Source organism: Erpetoichthys calabaricus, chromosome 9 (genome assembly GCF_900747795.2).
Source record: "Erpetoichthys calabaricus chromosome 9, fErpCal1.3, whole genome shotgun sequence".
NCBI lineage: Eukaryota > Metazoa > Chordata > Cladistia > Polypteriformes > Polypteridae > Erpetoichthys > Erpetoichthys calabaricus.
This window is the reverse complement of record NC_041402.2, coordinates 90,161,400-90,179,552: the sequence shown is the minus strand read 5'-3', so window position 1 is coordinate 90,179,552 and position 18,153 is coordinate 90,161,400. Positions and strand designations below refer to the sequence as shown.

The 18,153-nt window shown below is 39.3% G+C and overlaps 1 protein-coding gene across 1 annotated transcript in view; it reads right to left on the bottom strand.

Moving 5' to 3' along the window:
- The window catches only part of si:dkey-238o13.4 (uncharacterized protein LOC560780 homolog), a 60,084-nt gene extending 52,046 nt beyond the window's left edge, over nucleotides 1-8,038 (bottom strand). The window contains exon 1 of the mRNA XM_028809881.2: nucleotides 7,860-8,038. Coding sequence (XP_028665714.1) covers nucleotides 7,860-7,944 — 85 coding nt within the window. The 5' untranslated portion in view covers nucleotides 7,945-8,038. The remainder of the gene's footprint in view (nucleotides 1-7,859) is intronic.
- Nucleotides 8,039-18,153: the final 10,115 nt, after the last annotated feature.

Sequence of the window (18,153 nt, the reverse complement as noted above, 5' to 3'; positions counted from 1 at the left end):
CCCAACTTTTGGAAAACCTCCCTAAATTAAAGAGATCATCTGACTCATTTCATTCTTTTAAGAGACAGCTTAACACACATTTGCTCAGGAAGGCTTTTAACTTATCCTGACTCTGACTCTTCTTTCAGTTTATGCTCATGTTTATGTGATCAGGATGATTTGTATTTGTATCATAAATTATGTCATTTGCTCAGGGTTTTAGTAGTAATTAGTATATTTTGTTTTTCTATTCTGGTTTATAATCTCTTATTCTATTTCAATGCTTTGTATATCCTCTATTTATTTTTATTTATTGTTCTATGCAGATATTATTTGTATCTAATGTTGTATATGCCCTGTTGTACTTTTTGAATTTCTTGTGCTTGAAGCATGAGAAAGGCTCAATATAAATAAAATGTATTATTATTATTATTAGTATTATTATTATTATTATTATATTGGCAGACACAAGAGTTTGGGAATCACCTTCAAGGCTCTGAAAAGGTGTGTAACTCCAACCCATGCCATGAGGGGGTGCTAATGCAAACACACTCTTCTACTTTATCCACTGTTTAGAAACTCAGCGACCAGAGGACCACTAAAGACACTCTCACTATTTCTCCCCCAAGTCCCACCTCTGTAAGATCCACAGGTTCTGACATATTTCCCAAAAGATCCTGCTGACTACACCACTGTAATGAAAGACAAAGGATCAAGAGCAAAATGTTGAGGAACTGGATGACAACCTCTAACCTCGTGTAACTGAAATTGAACAGAAGGCAAAATCAAAAATAACAAGTACACACAGGCTCAAATAACTCCAGCAAAGCTGGTCTAACAAATAGTAGAGACTAGTGTGCTGTCTGGTCTCCAGGTTCTGATCGCTGACTTCCAGTTGTTGAGGTGCTATTATGGTGAGGTCCCAAAAGAGGCGAGACTTGGAGGAGGATGTGGAAATGTCTTTAGGGGTCCTCCAGTCATTGAGCTTCTGAACTGCTGATAAAGTAAGCAATGAATACCCACCACACAACAAACCACCCAGATTGGAACCCGAGTGCAGCACCACACTGCAACAGTGTGAGGTTTTTTACTGTGGCTGGAGTGCCAATCCTGCCACCAACCCTGATAAAGAAGAACAGTGTGTTAATGTTGGTGCCCCTTCATGGATCAGGGTGGGATTATTTACCTTTTCAGCCCTTTAAAGATTATTCCTAAGTGCATGTGTCTGACAATATATAAGATAGATAGATAGATAGATAGATAGATAGATAGATAGATAGATAGATAGATAGATAGATAGATAGATAGATAGATAGATAGATAGATAGATAGATAGATAGATAGATAGATAGATAGATCTTTATTGTCATTGTCACTTTTACAAAGGAACAACGAAATTGAAGGTGCAGTCGACACAGTGTGAGGCATAAGAGTTAAAAAGACAATAAGAGAGAAAATAATAAAAGTACTTTACAAAATATACAAATTGCACTTGTTATATATACAAATTGCACTGCTTAAATGTACAAATTGCACTGGTTGACTTAAGGTCTATATTGCACATTGAGAGAATGATAAGGAGCAGTTTTATTCTTTCAGGGCCATGATTGCTTTTGGATAAAAGCTGTTTTTAAGGCAGCTTGTCCTATTTTTCATTGCTCTGTATCTCTTTCCTGATGGCAAAAGCTGGAAGAGGCAATGACCGGGATGTGATGAATCCTGTGAAATGTCTATTGCTTTTTTGCGGCATCGGGAGGTATAGATTTGTTCCAGAGTGGGGAGGGTACAACCAATTGTTCTCTCCACTGTCTTGACAACCCTGTGGAGTGCTTTCCTTTCTGAGGAAGTGCAGCTACTGTACCACACACACAGTCCGTACGTGAGCACACTCTTGATGGAACAGTGATGAAAGGCAAGGAGCAGATTTTTGGGGAGATGGTTCTTTCTGAGGATTCTCAGAAAATACAGTCTCTGCTGTGCCTTCTTCAGCAGCTCCTTGGTGTTGGTGGTCCAGGTCAGGTCATCCTCCAGCTCAATGCCCAGAAACCTGAACACCAGGACCCTCTCCACACAGGCTGGATGTTGGTTTTGTTTTTTCTAAAGTCAATAACAAGCTCCTTCATTTTTGTGGTGTTGAGAAGCAGGTTATTGACTCTGTACCACTCTGACAGCCGCTCCACCTCATCCCTGTATGCTAGCTCACCCTCCTTGCGCGAGATGACTCCGACCACCGCTGTGTCATCCGCGAACTTTATGATATTGTTGCTATGGTGAGTGGGGACACAGTCATATGTGTAGAGGGTGTAGAGGAGCAGGCTGAGCACACAACCCTGCAGCGTCCCGGTGTTAAGGCTGAGAGCAGTGGAGGTGTGGGACCCAGCCTGACCCTCTGGGAGTGACCAGACAGGAAGTCCAGTATCCAACTGCAGGTGAGTGATGGTTTGATAAAATATTGAGTGTTTATGCCATTTAATGTATGAGCTGACATTTGATTTTAAGCACCTAATTAACAGCACAAGTGCTTTGCAACTGCAATTCTGTCAGATATGCGTTGGGATCTTTGAGTAGCTGCGTCTCAACCTGTAAATACATTCTGTAATGGTTCATCCAATTCAGAGTTGCCAGACATCACAGCCTGCAAGGTATTTAACAGCCCTGGATAGAATGGGGGTCCACCAAATTCCCCACTCACACACACACTCACGGGAGCAGTTTAGAGTCACCAATCAACCTAACAAGCACATATTTGGGGATGTCGGAGAAAAACCTAGACAGACACAAGGAGAACGTGTGTCTGGTCATAAGATTCAAACCAATGATACTGAATCTATGAGATGAAGTTCTAACCACTGCATCATTATGTTATGCCTGCAATTGGTTATGCAGTGACAAAATTAATCTTCTGACACTGTAGAATAATCCAGAAACTGCTTTAAGAAACACTTCAGTAGTGCTTCATACAATATAGACTGGCTGGCAACTTTATTTGGTATATTTTCTCTTCCCCACTATTTAAGTATTTAAAAGGTGAGAACATCACAGCGGACAACATGGTGGCACAGTGGTAGCGCTGCTGCCTCTCAGTTAGGAGACCTGGGTTTGCTTCCCGGGTCCTCCCTGCATGGAGTTTGCATGTTCTCCCCGTGTCTGCGTGGGTTTCCTCCGGGTGCTCCGGTTTCCTCCCATAGTCCAAAGACATGCAGGTTAGGTGCATTGGCGATCCTAAATTGTCCCTAGTGTGTGCTTGGTGAGTGGAAGTATGTGTCCTGTGGTTGGCTGGTGCTCTGCCCAGGATTTGTTCCTGCCTTGCCCTGTGTTGGCTGGGATTGGCTCCAGCAGACTCCCGTGACCCTGTGTTAGGATATAACGGGTTGGATAAATGATGGATGAACATCACAGCCCTTTAGGTTAACTGGAAGCTCTTAAGTGGACTGGTATGGGTGAGCAGAAATACATGAAAAAAGATGTCCTTTCATTAAGTGACACTCTGTCAAGGCTTGGTTATTACCTTACACCCATTGCTAGCTACCCATGTCCCTTAACTGGATAACAGGAAATGAATAGAAGGATCATATGAGCAGGCAATGCTATTTAGAAAGAGCAGGCAGTTACCAAAACATTGCGTGTGCATGTATGATTCAGAAGTAGTAGTAGTAGTAGATTTAAATGAGCTTGAATTCTGCATATTGATGGGTGCCCAATGCAGTACCTTGAATATATGCTGAAGATTTCATGTCCAATAAGCAACGTAGTGTCATGGTTTTGTGATGACTTCCACAACGTACATAAAACATCAAGGCGATGATGACTCTTAGGCTGGACCTATACCATTTACAAAAGGAGCCATGGGAAGCTGACATGACTTGAACAAAGCAACAGATGGGTTGAAGAAAATGCAGAAATAGCTTCAACTGGATCTATAAGAATGTAAAACTTGTTATAAGCTGGACCACACCAGATTATGATTGCATTGGGCTAAGATACAGAAACACTGGACTCTGGAGAACTTCAAAATAATTGCTAGTTCAAATCCTGGTTCCTTTTGATTCAGGTTAAAGGGAAAAGCAAGGACATTACACAGACCATATAGGCCTAAGGATTCATTTAGCTAGGTGTCAAGAATATACTGTATGTGTTAAGACAATATGGTTTACATTTTTGTGGCGCTCATTTATTGTGTGCTATAGGAATGCCACAGGACATTAGATCTTTGCTGTTAATTAAGTACTGATATCTTTTCTCTTTTCTGATGTTTCTATTTGTAAAGCATAAAATCTCTCTGACTTACAAAGGATGTGTGCTCATACTTGAACTGATGTGGTACAAGCTAATTGAGTTAGGATGGATCATATTGAAAAAAAGCCTAATGTAGCACCAACAGGCAGGTGCCCACTCTATATGTGAAGATTGCTGAATACTAGGCATGAACTAGCACAATCAAACACATTCTGAGGACACCTCCTGTGCCAGCTTAAACAGAATCATAGTTTGATATCAAAGTCTTGTGAAACAGCTGTCCCTAATGCATAATCGCATCAGTCTTTTTGAATCATACAAGTGCAAATGAAATATATTTCCTTTTTCTAACTGCTGCTTTTTCTGGTCTGGCTCATAAGGAGCCCTGGTCTATTGTGGCATCAGGACGCATAAGGCAGGAGCCCAGCTTACACAAGATGCCCATCCATCACCAACCACACTCACTCACACCAGGTCAGTTTAGAATTACTCTTTGACTAACTATTGAATTTTAGTTTACTATCAGAGCATCTTCAAGAAATAACAGAGGGTCTAAGGGGATATTATGTTTTTATGTTGTGATTTCATCTTTTTGTAATTAGCTGGGGCCAATTTCAAGTTGCCAACCTACCTAAAAGTATCTTTGTACTGTGGGAAGAAACCTTTGTGAAGACAAGTGGTCTTACACTTGGTTGGATAAACCAGCAGGAAAACTGTGGACTGCAGTTTATATAAGTGAAACAACTATACAATACATAAATACTGAACATTTTAATAAAGAAGCATTTCAGTAAAAAATACTATATAGGGATGAGTTCAGACTTGATACCAAATACAAAAAATGAAGGAATGTAGTCTAATATAGTCTAATAATGATAATTTTGGGCTATTCTAATAATCTTGGGATTACATTTAATCTTCAGTGAGACAACTTTGTCTTACATGTTGGTGGCTCTGAGGCTAGGGATCTGCACTGGCAATCGGATGGTTGCTGGTTCGAATCCCGTAAATGCCAATAGGGACTCTGCTCTGTTGGGCCCTTGAGCAAGGCCTTTAAACTGCAGTTGCTGAGCAGTTTGAGTAGTGAGAAAAGGGCTATATAAATGCAAAGAATTATTATTACATACTGTATCATAATGCTATAATAAAAAAATAAAAAACAGATTTCAAAAGTGAATATTATGACCAACTCTGCAAGATAAACATGCACACACACACACACACACACATAATACAGAGGTTTCATTGAAATATCACCATTCTTCTGTGAATTTTTCAAATGTCCTCATCTTTCTGCACATACTGTAGGTGAAAGCTGTTCATGGTGCTGAAAAGCAATGACTAGTTGCCAAACCCAAGAGCCACGTCTGGAGATACTGGAGAACTAATGTATACTCGAAAAGGGATTTTACTCAGGAAAAACCTTAAAGATGTATGTGCATCACTCATTCACATTATGAGGCACGGTGGCGCAGTGTTTAGCACTATTGCTTCACAAAAGCACCCGGGGACAGCTATTCATTTCCACTCTTGCGCCACGTTGAGTAGGTTCAATATGTGTTTGTGTGTCCAAAAGCTAACTGTCAGCCAGTCCAGCGCTCGTGTTTCCCCATTATGTCCCACGTTCTCGGGATATTTACTGATTCTCCGCGAACCTGAATTCGACTAAAGTGGGGCCAGGAAATGGGAGAATAGATGTATAACTCATGCATTCATTGTTATTGCCGCTTAATTCAATTTCAGACAACACCAGTGCTGCACACAGTGTGCATCCCAGAATAGATTAAGTAAATATTATGATACAGGCTGAATTCTGTACAGTTTGTTTCAACTGGCGTAGTGAAACACTACCAAAAGTAGATATCGAAAACCTCGGATTTTTCATTTTTACTTATTTAATGTATTTTCATCTATCTCTTACCAGACTGGATTCTTTAAGGCACAACTCATAAGTTCCCATACACCAGCAAATATTAACACGATAGATAGATAGATAGATAGATAGATAGATAGATAGATAGATAGATAGATAGATAGATAGATAGATAGATAGATAGATAGATAGATAGATAGATAGATAGATAGCACTTCATTTGTTAAAGTGTATTTTAATGTAATTGTATGAGACACGTTATCGGCTGGCAAATACACTTATGCGTGCTCTGCCGTTTCTATTTCTAGTATACATATATATATTTGATCAGATTTGTTGTTGTTTTTTTTATTTCGCGCATACTAATGACATCCTGTGGTTATTTGAGTTGTCGCTTAACTCAACTAGACAAGCTACATTTCCAAAGATCAATGCAAACTTAAAGAAAAGTCCAAAGGCGCAACAGTTGGCGTTGCTATCTTGTAGGGTCCTGGGCTCAAATTCTGACCAACTAACTATCCATGTGGACTTTGCGTGTTCTCGCCGGGTATTCTCTGCATGCTCCGATTTTCTCCTCGCATCCAATGCTGTTTAGACCGATCGCATTGGTGTGAGTGAATATACCCTCCGGCGCACCAGAGTTCTGCCCAGGGATGGTTCCTAATTTGTTCCCGACGCTTCAGTCTCCCGCGAGCCTGTATTCGAATAAGCACGTTCGGAGTAAGTAACACAGAGAACAGATTTTTTTTTCTGCATTTTTTTAAAGACACATTTCACTTGATTGTTAAGAATTTAACTTTATGTGGACAGGAAAATATTAAAAAAAAAATCTTGCACATTGGTTTATATCTTCATTTGTTAAAAAAGAAACCAATATATTTTATTTCAATTATATCTTGTTCTATCTATTGCCTTACCAGCCCAGTGCTGTAAATCGGGTAAACAGAGTTTAATCTTGCAACACGATTCTAATAAGCATATTATCATCTCAGATGTCACTTGTAAATCTATCTGAATGTATCTCTTTTGTATATGGACTATTATATTTAACCTGCTGGTGCTAACTCAGGTATGCTGCCAATCCATTTTTACTGTCATTCGACCATTGTGTAGACTAAGTGCTATTGTGTTTAGTTTCAGTCGTTGCCAGAACTTTTGCAAACTCATCTTAATGCCTTAATACAGTATGCTATGCATTCATTGATTGCCAGCTGCAAATGTGCGTGTGAATGCCTGAGTGTGCCTGCGATGGACTGGCATCCCGTCTGAGCTGGGTTTCTGAAGCTCCAATTAAGTCTATACTTAAAAAATCGGTTTGCGTACAGTATTTATAAAGATGCCTCTTGCCATATTAACCCAGTTGTTTTATAAAGAATGTGAAAACAATCCTCAAATAATATTTCTATAAAAAGTGAAAATTGTCCGATTGATCGAAATGCTTTACATTCTGTGTTGAGAACTGAGTATGTTTTATGACCTCTGGAAATGAATACTACAGTACGATAAAAATTGCGTGAAGAAAAGGACAGAGCTCATCTGTCAGCAGAAAGCTTTGATTCAAGAGCATGACTCATACGCAGTTATGGTAAAATTCAAGTCTTGACTTATTTATATACAATAATCATAAAAGCATTTACTCAGGCGATGACAGATTCACATTGATATATGCCTTACCCATCCAAGGAAAATGACAGATCATACAGCGTGGAAAACAATAAATGGAATGAAATTGCATGTATTATGAAATGAGCCATCGTGCTTTATTTCTTACCTTTTTCAAGTAAGGCTTTAACAATTCCCGATCCAACTGTACCTGCTCCCCCGAGAGCTAGGACTACTCTATCTGAAGCTGTCATTTTCCGTCTTGTGTAGAATCCCCCGTAAGTAAATGTTCAAAGAAGTATTCAGAGCTACCGTTTGTTGGGTAAAGCTGAATATAACTTGTAAGTTATTACGGGTTTAAAAGGCTCTTGATAATGTGAGACCACGCCTCCATATTAAACAAGTCCCTCCCACTTGTAAACAAAAAGTGAGAAGGGTCTGTGCCTCGCAGAACTACGCGACACGCCCACTTATTGACACACCCACTATCAGTAACACCCACTGTCCCGCGGGCTGAGGACGGACACTTTAAGTAAAGGTGGGGCTCCCAAAAAAGAGCAGGGGGGTAGAGAAACGTACATTACGGCCAATAAGGCAGATTTTGATCGTGATTTTACAAGATATAGGTACTGCATGCAGGGTGCCTAAATACGAGCAACTTATTTCAGGAAACAAATATTTAATTTTTGGCGGATGTCATTTATTTAATAACACCTATAGCTGGGTGAGCATTGACTTCGAGTAAGCATAAAATGTGCAAGTTTGCTAGTTGCCAGGATGATAATAGAAAAACGGTTCGTGCTTACTTTAGCTGAAATCACTTTTATACTTCATTTTTCATTATTGAACCTGGATAGTTGCAAATTCTACTTTTCTCTAGTAGCATCGTATATTAATAGCGACAATTAACACACGTGTCTTTAAGATGGCCTCGTACACAGCAGGAGAACGTGCAAACCACACGCAGACCGCCGCACCACACGACTGGGAAGAGTAGGCTTTCAAAATCAAGAAGCAAATCTCTTTATTGTTCCGTTAATAATATTTACTTGTCCCAACAGTATCTTGCCAGTTTAAGGTATTTATATAGGCGCCAGTGCTCATCAACAACCTTTATTTTGTGTAGCTCTGTTCTACAGAAGACGCTTAATAAACATAATTTCATCCATCAATTTAGTAACCCGATTAGTTTTAAGAAGAACTGTTTAAAAGTTTTAATTTATTCCTTACAACTGCACTGAGAGACACACTGCACCAGACGTAGGAACAGAACCAAATGAAATGCCCTGGCGACTAGGAACCAAAGTACTAAGTGAAAAAAGTACATTTTCAATGAACAATAGTTTTAATTATAAGAGTTATATATTATTCCTTGGCAAATCAATGCAGGGTAACCTTCAATTTAATTCAGTTCCATTCCATTCAGTTGAGTTCAAGTCAATTTAATTTTTAGTGTAAAACGCATTTGAACTTTTGAGTGCAGCATGCTGTTCAATAATTATACATTTTCTATGTTTTTTTTTCGCTCTTCGTCCTGGACGTAGTGCCATCAATAGGAAGACACCAAAAACACAAAACATAATGTTGAAACATAAGCAAAGAAACATCATGCATGAAACATCCATCCATCCATCCATTTTCCAACCCGCTGAATCCGAACACAGTGTCACGGGGGTCTGCTGGAGCCAATCCCAGCCAACACAGGACACAAGGCAGGAACCAATCCCGGGCAGGGTGCCAACCCACCGCAGATGCATGAAACAGAATTATACAAATAAATATACACACAGGATGATTCTAAGATGAGATTTTACACTAATAAGCATAAGATAGGGGACATTTCATATTTTCATATATCAAATAAATGAAAGATAACCGCTAAAAATAAATTATGACATCCATTCAGCTTTATGTGCTGAACTTTGTCATACTTGACTACAAATTTGACCTGAACGTGCTACGCGCGCCCCTTTGTGTTGAATCTCCGTGCTTTCTTAGCACATTTAATCTACATAGCAGCGACATCTAGAGCAGAAGTAGCGATAAAGCAATAGTTAAAACGATTCAAGGAGATAGATAGATAGATAGATAGATAGATAGATAGATAGATAGATAGATAGATAGATAGATAGGAGAACATAACAAATTGAGAAAATGATGTCGCCCCTATAATAACAATCTCTAGATTTAATTTTTCCTGAGCTTCACGTACACAATATTGTTTATTTCACGAATCATCACTGGCCTGCATTTCAATCACGTGACCGTAATCCGACGTTTTCATTGGTGGGCGGTCTTTGCTCATTGGTCCGTGGACTTCTTAGGTTTTTGTCCTGTAGGATGTAAAATACTGTGTGCAGTCATTCCATGACTGGAATGAAGTCATATTTGGCTATCACCACTACCTTATAATATCAGGAAAAACCTAGTATCTCTAAAAACTAAAAAAACTCAATTTTGAAAAAAAAATTGCAGTTACTAAGTTTTTCCATTGCACATGAGATGTGTCAAAATACCTGCAAAAAACACAATGTGTTAGCTACAGTATTCCTAAGTATTACACTTTCTTATATGCACCTTGTTCAGTGCCTCTGCATTTTATAAAGCATCTTATATGGTTAATTGACTGCTTAAATTTCATGTCATGTATGATTCCCCATTCCATTGCAAGTAAGCATATAACAGTGATTTTATTTGTCTAAACTTTTATACAGCACCTTCCGCAAGAATTTAAAATACATGCATGCATTCATTTGATTTTGTGACAGAGCATTTTCAGACAGGAGCATAAGCAAAGCAAGCAGCTTGGTGGGGGACACCAGCAGAAAGATGGACAATACTGACCTACAGAAAGAAAACAATGAAAAGCATTTAGGGGCTTACATTTACACAATATACTCATCATGTTAAATGTACAGTTTGCATGTTCTTCTCATGCGTTTGTGGGTTTCCTCTGGATGCTCTGATTTCTTCCCACAGTCCAAAGACATGGAGGTATAGGGTTCTTAATGTGGCCCTAGAAAGTGTGTGTGTGTATGTCTGTGTCTGTGTGTGAATGTGTGTGTTCAACCAGCGATGGATGGGGGCCCTGTATAGGTGTGATTCCTGCAGTATTTACTGGGATAGGCTCCAGCTTCCTCATGACCATACTCTGCATAAGCATGTTTAGAAAATGGATGGATGGATTGGATGAAAGGTTATTGTGTAAAATATAAATGAAGAAAATGTTATGCTCAGAATGTATAATATACTAGCGAGATCATATCTAGAGTACTGAATTTGAGTTTGATATTTCTTAAATTGTAGGGATGGGCTCATGTGCATGAGAGCTCATAACCAATAACCACACTCCTGTAAATACAATGCAAAGAATGCAGTCACATGGAAAAGAAGGAGAGGTGATTTTGGACCACTCAAGCAGAAAACAGGTTAATCTATCTCATATCTCCTGATTCCAAGAGAGAAATGAAAGAAAGCATAATAAAAGGGAACAAATTGCAGTTAAATTCACTATATTATGTTTATGTTTTTTGATTTCTCCAGTGCCTTCAATACAATCCAGCCATCATTGTTAAGGGGTAAGCTGGAGGATAGGCAAGTTCAGCAGACTGCTGTTTGTGAGGCTCAAGGATTGTGTCTCTGATATGGATGTGAGCAACACTGGAGTACCACAAGGTACAGACCTGTCACCTTTTCTCTTCACTCTGTATTTCTTGGACTATAACACCAGGTAATGTCAGTCAGTCAGTGAGTCATTTTCCAACCCACTATATCCTAACACAGGGTCATGAGGGTCTGCTGGAGCCAATCCCAGCCAACACAGGGTGCAAGGCAGGAACAAATCCTGGGCAGGGCACCAGCCCACCACAGGGCACACACACACACACCAAGCACACACTAGAGACAATTTAGGATCGCCAATGCACCTAACCTGCATGTCTTTGGACAGTGGGAAACCCTCGCAGACACGGGGAGAACATGCAAACTCCACGCAGGGAGGACCCAGGAAGCACACCCAGGTCTAATTACTGCAAGGCAGCAGCACTACCACTGCGCCACCATGCTGCCCCACCAGGTAATGTCACTTACAGAAATTCTCAGATGATTCTGCACTTATGGGGTGTATTGACAAAAGAGATGAGACAGAGTATAGGTGTCAGGTGGGGAACTTTGTGTCTTGGGGCAGAAAGAATTGTCTGCAACTCAGCTTTAGCAAACTGAAGAACTGGTTATTGGCTTTTACAGCACCAAACAGTCTCTAGGCCCAATCACAAGCAATCCTGTACACTACTGCAAGTACTTGGAGATTCACATCAATGACAGGCTTGACAGGTCTCATAACTTAGAAGAACTAGAAAGGGCAAAGCAGACTCTCAGAGCAGATGCTGTATTCCTTTAATATGGGCCGTGACATCTTTTACATGTTCTATAAGTCTGTGATAGCCAATGTAATTTTCCACGCTGTGGTGTACTGGGCCAATAACATTGCTTCAAGAGAGGTCCACCGAATTAACAAACTTATTAAGAAGTTATGGGACATACTCTAAACTGGCCTGAGGCAGCAGTGGAGAAAAATATGAAGACTAAACTGATGGCCATAATGAGCAATTCTTTTGTGGCCTGTAGAGGGCATCACTTACCCCCAAAACACAGACATAACTATACATAGATAGTCCCTGGTTCAAATAAGCCTTTTTTTATTAACACAATAGTACCTCTTTACAGGTCTCAGTATATACACTTCCATGCACAAGCCTTGCTTTGCTTTTGTTTCCTTTTTCCTTCACTAACTCCCCCTAGTGATCCCCACGGAACCCACCAGGGCAGCCCTATGGGATCACAACTCACAAGTGATACTGCCCCTCCAGCGTATATGGGGATATAATGCATATGGAATGTACTTGCCAACTGTCTCACACTTCTGGCCTCCGGACCGGGAAAGGCCCTGCTAACCATCCCTGTCTGGGAACTTCTTCAGCCCAGTTGCCCATTCACTATGCTGGTGTCCCAGCTGATTAAAGGATTCATTGTTGCTGGGATTTAAGTCCTGGTGTACTAGTTGTACATGATGCCCCTTCATGCACACTTCCTGGTCAGGAGGAGCAATGTCACACCTCCCTTCCTGACCATCCATATTGGCATTCTGGTCAGGCAAAAGAATGGGGTCAGTTCTGGCTTGGATGCTCTTCTGTGCATCACACTGCACATCCTCTCTCTGACACACTATTTTGGAATACTTTTAGCCAACAAATTATTCAGCAGAAGTGTGTCAAGAAACACCACTAAGGCTTCTTTAACCTATGGCAATATACTTTTATAGTGCCTCACTGCGACTGCTCTTTTATCATTAGCCAAGTCTCAGGTTTTCTTATGTTTATAATTCTTGTGTGCATTTCACAGGGTTTGTTGTTCTTATCATCATTTATTATAATATTTCTTGAGCTTCTGTAAAAAGTCCATTGTGGACAAATGAAGTGCTATCTATCTATCTATCTATCTATCTATCTATCTATCTATCTATCTATCTATCTATCTATCTATAGTGTTAATATTTGCTGGTGTATGGGAACATGAGAGTCGTGCCTTAAAGAATCCAGTCTGGTAAGTGATAGATGATAATACATTAAAAAACTAAAAATGAAAAATCCGAGTTTTTCGATACCTACTTTTGGTAGTGTTTCACTACGCCAGTTGAGACCAACTGTATAGAATTCAGCCTGTGTCATAATATTTACTTAATCTATTCTGGGATGCATACTGTGTGCAGCACTGGTGTTGCCTGAATTGGATTATCTATCTATCAGGGCTTGTGGAAATTGCATCTATTATTTTAAAATACCATGTAGTTTGCCTTTCTAAAGGGAGAAAATTCTGTTGCTCTTTTACAGCGAAAAAGGCTTTCATTATTACTTTTTCCTGTTGTGGAATTAGTCTGAAAACAAAAATACATGAGTTGTGCACTTTGAGAGTCCATTGAAGTGACCAATCAGCCATGTGTTTCAAAGATTTAAATTTGTAGTGTAAAATTTTAGAAAGGATACTGCGATTTATGGATGTTTATACAATACCATACATAGGTCAATCATGAAACAAGAGGCTTTAAATCAATCCTCTAAATATAATGAAAATGGCTGCAGCTTTCTGTCTAACCATCCATCCATTTTCTAATCGGTTTATCCATTTCAAGAGTGTGGACAGCAGGTTAGTGCTAGTGTTTGGGCAAACATTTGTGTGGTTCAGCTCGTAATTCTTTAAAGCAGTGGTTCCCAAACGCGATCCTGAGTAACCCCTGTGGCTGCAGGTTTTTGTTCCAACCAACTTCTGTTTTTCATTGGACTCTTAGCCTAATTAAGTGAGTCATTATTTCCCAGTTTCTGTGTTTTGGACTCAATGTAGAAATTACAAACTAAGTTTGGTAGATTTTTATTAAATTGTAACTAGTGGGCTTTGCCCCCTGCTTGCTTCACTCGCCAACCCCCCTGGCCTGTGCTACACGCCAGCCACTTCACGTCTCTGCCGCTCGCATATGTGGATTTCACTTTCGCCAAACAATAAATCTTTTCATTCTCGCGGATACACCTCTTCATTGGGAAGAAACACTGCTTTTCAACTGATGGCAACACGAATAGACGATCTACAATTGTCCAACTTAAAGTTTAAACCAAACAATATATTTGATCTCGTTTTGCTGTTCCGTGATTTCACTGAGTAATAATTTCCATTTGTTTGCACTAATGTACGGAAGCTGAGAGGGGACATGCAACATCGTTATTTTTTTAAATTGTTTCCTCGAGATAATGGACTAATTTTATCGAGATCTTGAGAAAACGGAATAATTTTATTGACATCTCGATAAAACAAAAGATCTTGTTTTCTCGAAATTATGAAATAATTGTATCTAACGTTTAATGTTTAGCTATCTTTAAAATGGCAGAAGAGCAGAACTGTATTGATCAGCGCTCCACATTTTTGTTCAATCAAGGGCTGATGCAGGCTGAATTATGTTTATGCCTTAGTTTAGATAATAATAACGTTAGTGCTCGTCATTTAAGAAGACGGTTAGCAAGGCTTCAGCTGTATAGGCGTCGCAATCTAAGCGAGCCTGATGCTAGGAGCAAAGGTTAAGTTTAGTTTTCTCGAGATCACGATAAAATTATTCCATTATCTCAAGGAAACAAATTTTCATTTTCTCGACATCTCGATAAAATTAGTCTTTTATCTCGAGGAGACAATTTAAAAAAAATAACGATATTGCACGTCCTCTCTTGGCTTCCGTACTAATGCGATCTTTACTATAATTTTTTTGAGACTTTCGTATGTTAGTACTTTCATTATCTCTAACCTGCTCTGCACATGTATCGCACCAACGTTTTTGAATTTTTTATGACGTTCTACTTTGTCATCTATTCTTTGTCTTTTATTTCTGGCCCTGGGCGTGGTTAAATCTCTTGGCACAAAGTCCTGTCTCGCGGGACATGAAAGTATCTCTCTGAAAAAGTCATGTCTCATCCCAGGCTAAAAAGTCTCATCTCATCTGAGGATTTTTTTATCATAATAGAGAGATAAGCAGTTATATGGGGAATATGTAGGGTTTTTTTTTAAGTCGTTAACAGTATTTTCAACCTAATTTTCATTCTGCTTTTCCAGGTGTTCTGGTTATTTAATTGATTATTTACTAATTAGCCAGTCTGACACTGAAGTCGTTGCAGCTTTCATCATCCTGGGTGTCTGTTGTGCTGGTTAATTGTCACTATTAGGGTTAAATGAAGGGCGCAAACAACACAGGAAAAGCGGAAAATAATAGAAAAACAACAAAAGAGAGTTAAACATTTATAACTTTAGAAGAAAAAATAAAAGTATTTCTAAATGTCTTCTAAATGTAAAAAAAACATATTGTTGAGTTTTTCTGAATGCAGAATGGGAGAAAAGTAAAAAAGACCAGCTATTTACATGAGATCAGTTGTTATCAGTTATTATCACCGATTGTGAATCTGGTTGGAACAAAAACCTGCAGCCACAGTGGGTCCCCAGGATCGAGTTTGGGAACCACTGCTTTAAAGCATAGGGCAAATCTGATTAATGATGCAGCATGAAATGTGTTAATACAACATCACTCTCACAGAGACACAGCTTAGCAACCCTGCTAAAACAGCAGATCTATGCTGTTCATTGGGTTTTTGAAGCTAAATGTAATATTCATGTGCATAACCGATAAATTGTGAAAGTCCATGCAACACACATTGAATGTAATGTCATCTCCTGTCAGGAGAAATTACTGCATTTAAAGTCTGCACAGATCAGTGGCTAATTCAGAATTAGTACACAGACATCAGCAAAATCAAAGTCTAATCACTTAGGTGAGACATCTTGAAAGCAACAGACCAAAGGCTGTTTAACAGAAATTCTGAAATGATGGATTAATCTTCAGTTGACAAGCTTGATTCCACAGGTAGCTTTAAAGTTGTGACAAATCTCAAAAAGGTGGGAGTAATTTAGAAAATGAAAGCATCAAGTGACAATTGAAATTTGAATTAATTTGACTTGTCCATTAAATATTCTTCAGTAGGGGCAATTAACTAGTGTCATGTGCATAGGGGACAGCTTAAGGGCTCTGGTGATTGTAATCTCCTATTGCTCCAGGTAATGGTGCTGTATCCTAATGCCTTTTCTCATCCTCCATCTGCAGTCTGGAAAATTGACAGCTGTAACACCACTGATGTCACTTCTGGTGTTCACCCACCTGGACCCGCCTCTTCCTGCCATAAGGACTCAATGCTGGAAGATCCAGCATCTTAAGGCAGTTCTGCCCTGAACTCAAGTCTGAAAAGACATCTTTGCAAGTATTGCATGTTTTTCATTTTGTCAATTATACAGGGTGACCAGCGTGGTACTCCAGCTCTTTATCTTAGTCTTGTCTTTCTCTTACACTAGGACATGTCTCCTCTATATGTAGATGCAAACATAAATTTCACAAAGTGATTTTCTGACAAACGTGCTTTGAAAAATGTGTTTTTACAAAGGAAGCTTTAAACAGTATGTGCAAATAAACATATACAGAATAACCTTGGAATTCTGTAATTTACCTGGCACTGAAACAATAATGTTGTCGCCTCCCTGGTGAGGTGTTCCGGGCACGTCTAACTGGGAGGAGGCCCAGGGGAAGACCCAGGACATGCTGGAGGGACTATGTCTCTCGGCTGGCCTGGGAATGCCTTGGGATTTCCCCGGAAGAGCTAGAAGAAGTGGCCGGGGAGAGGGAAGTCTGGGCATTTCTGCTCAAGCTGCTGCCCCTGTGACCTGACCTTGGATAAGCGGAAGAGAATGGATGGATGGATGGATGAAACAATAATGTTTGATTTTTTATTTATAGCATTATAAACAGAATTTATTTTTCATTTACCAAGCAGACTTTATAAACCTTAAGCTAAAAAAATCCTAGGCCTTTAAGTCCCCCAGCCAATCAACCTTCCCTTTGTTGATAAATTGAGGGAAATCATATGACAAAATGAAATACAGGTTCTAACGTAAATTTAAAGCTAAGTAGTATAAAGTTCTGCTAATTCTGCTCTTTGATTTTATCACCTGAGGACATCATTGTGATTTGCTGGAGGGGTGCTTCTATGCTGGCAGGACAGTTAGTTTGAAGTCATGTCACCCACTTTTGCACAAGCAAACCCACAAATCAATTTCTGTCTATCAATTTCTGAACTTCACTTCCACTTCTAAAGACTTGCTGAAGTTTAATGGTTAAATATAAATGTAAGAATATACTGTAGACCACAACTCAAAACACATCTGGCCTGTATAAAAATGCACTGTATTAACACTTTCCTATCTGCTGCAAAAATTAAAAATACTGCAATACACATAAAAAATATATGAACATATCTTTCAGTATAATGTAAAATATATGCAATTTAAACATATTTTTAAGATTATATGTGGATATATCCTTTAACATTGTTAGCAATTTATTGTAAAAGATAATAAATGTTAACCTCTCATATTGCTAGAGATGCGTGATTACGCCGGAGTGGGCACCGTTGCTCCACCCCAGCTTCTATGAAGTTTGCATATTCTCCTTGTTTCTGGGTGGTGGTTTTCCTCTTTGGTAAGCAAAGTTGGCAACTCCAAAATGAACCGATATCCACGCGTGTGACGTCTGACGAACTGGCCTCTCGTCCAGAGCTGTTTCCCAGCTAGTGGCCAAGGCTTCAAGAATAGGCTCCAAGAATAGGCTCCAGCACCCTACCACCTAAACAGCAAGATTACGCAGGTTGATGAAAGAGTCACGAATAGACCTTTTTTTTTTACTTTCCATTGTGGTTATCGAAGATATTTCTATTAGCACTGATTAAGCAACAACCGCTTTTGTAATTTACCGCTAGAGTTAAGACCTAAAAAACCTAAAAAGTCAAGCGGTGGTGTATTTTTGATTATACTCGTTTAATTTTGTCATTATC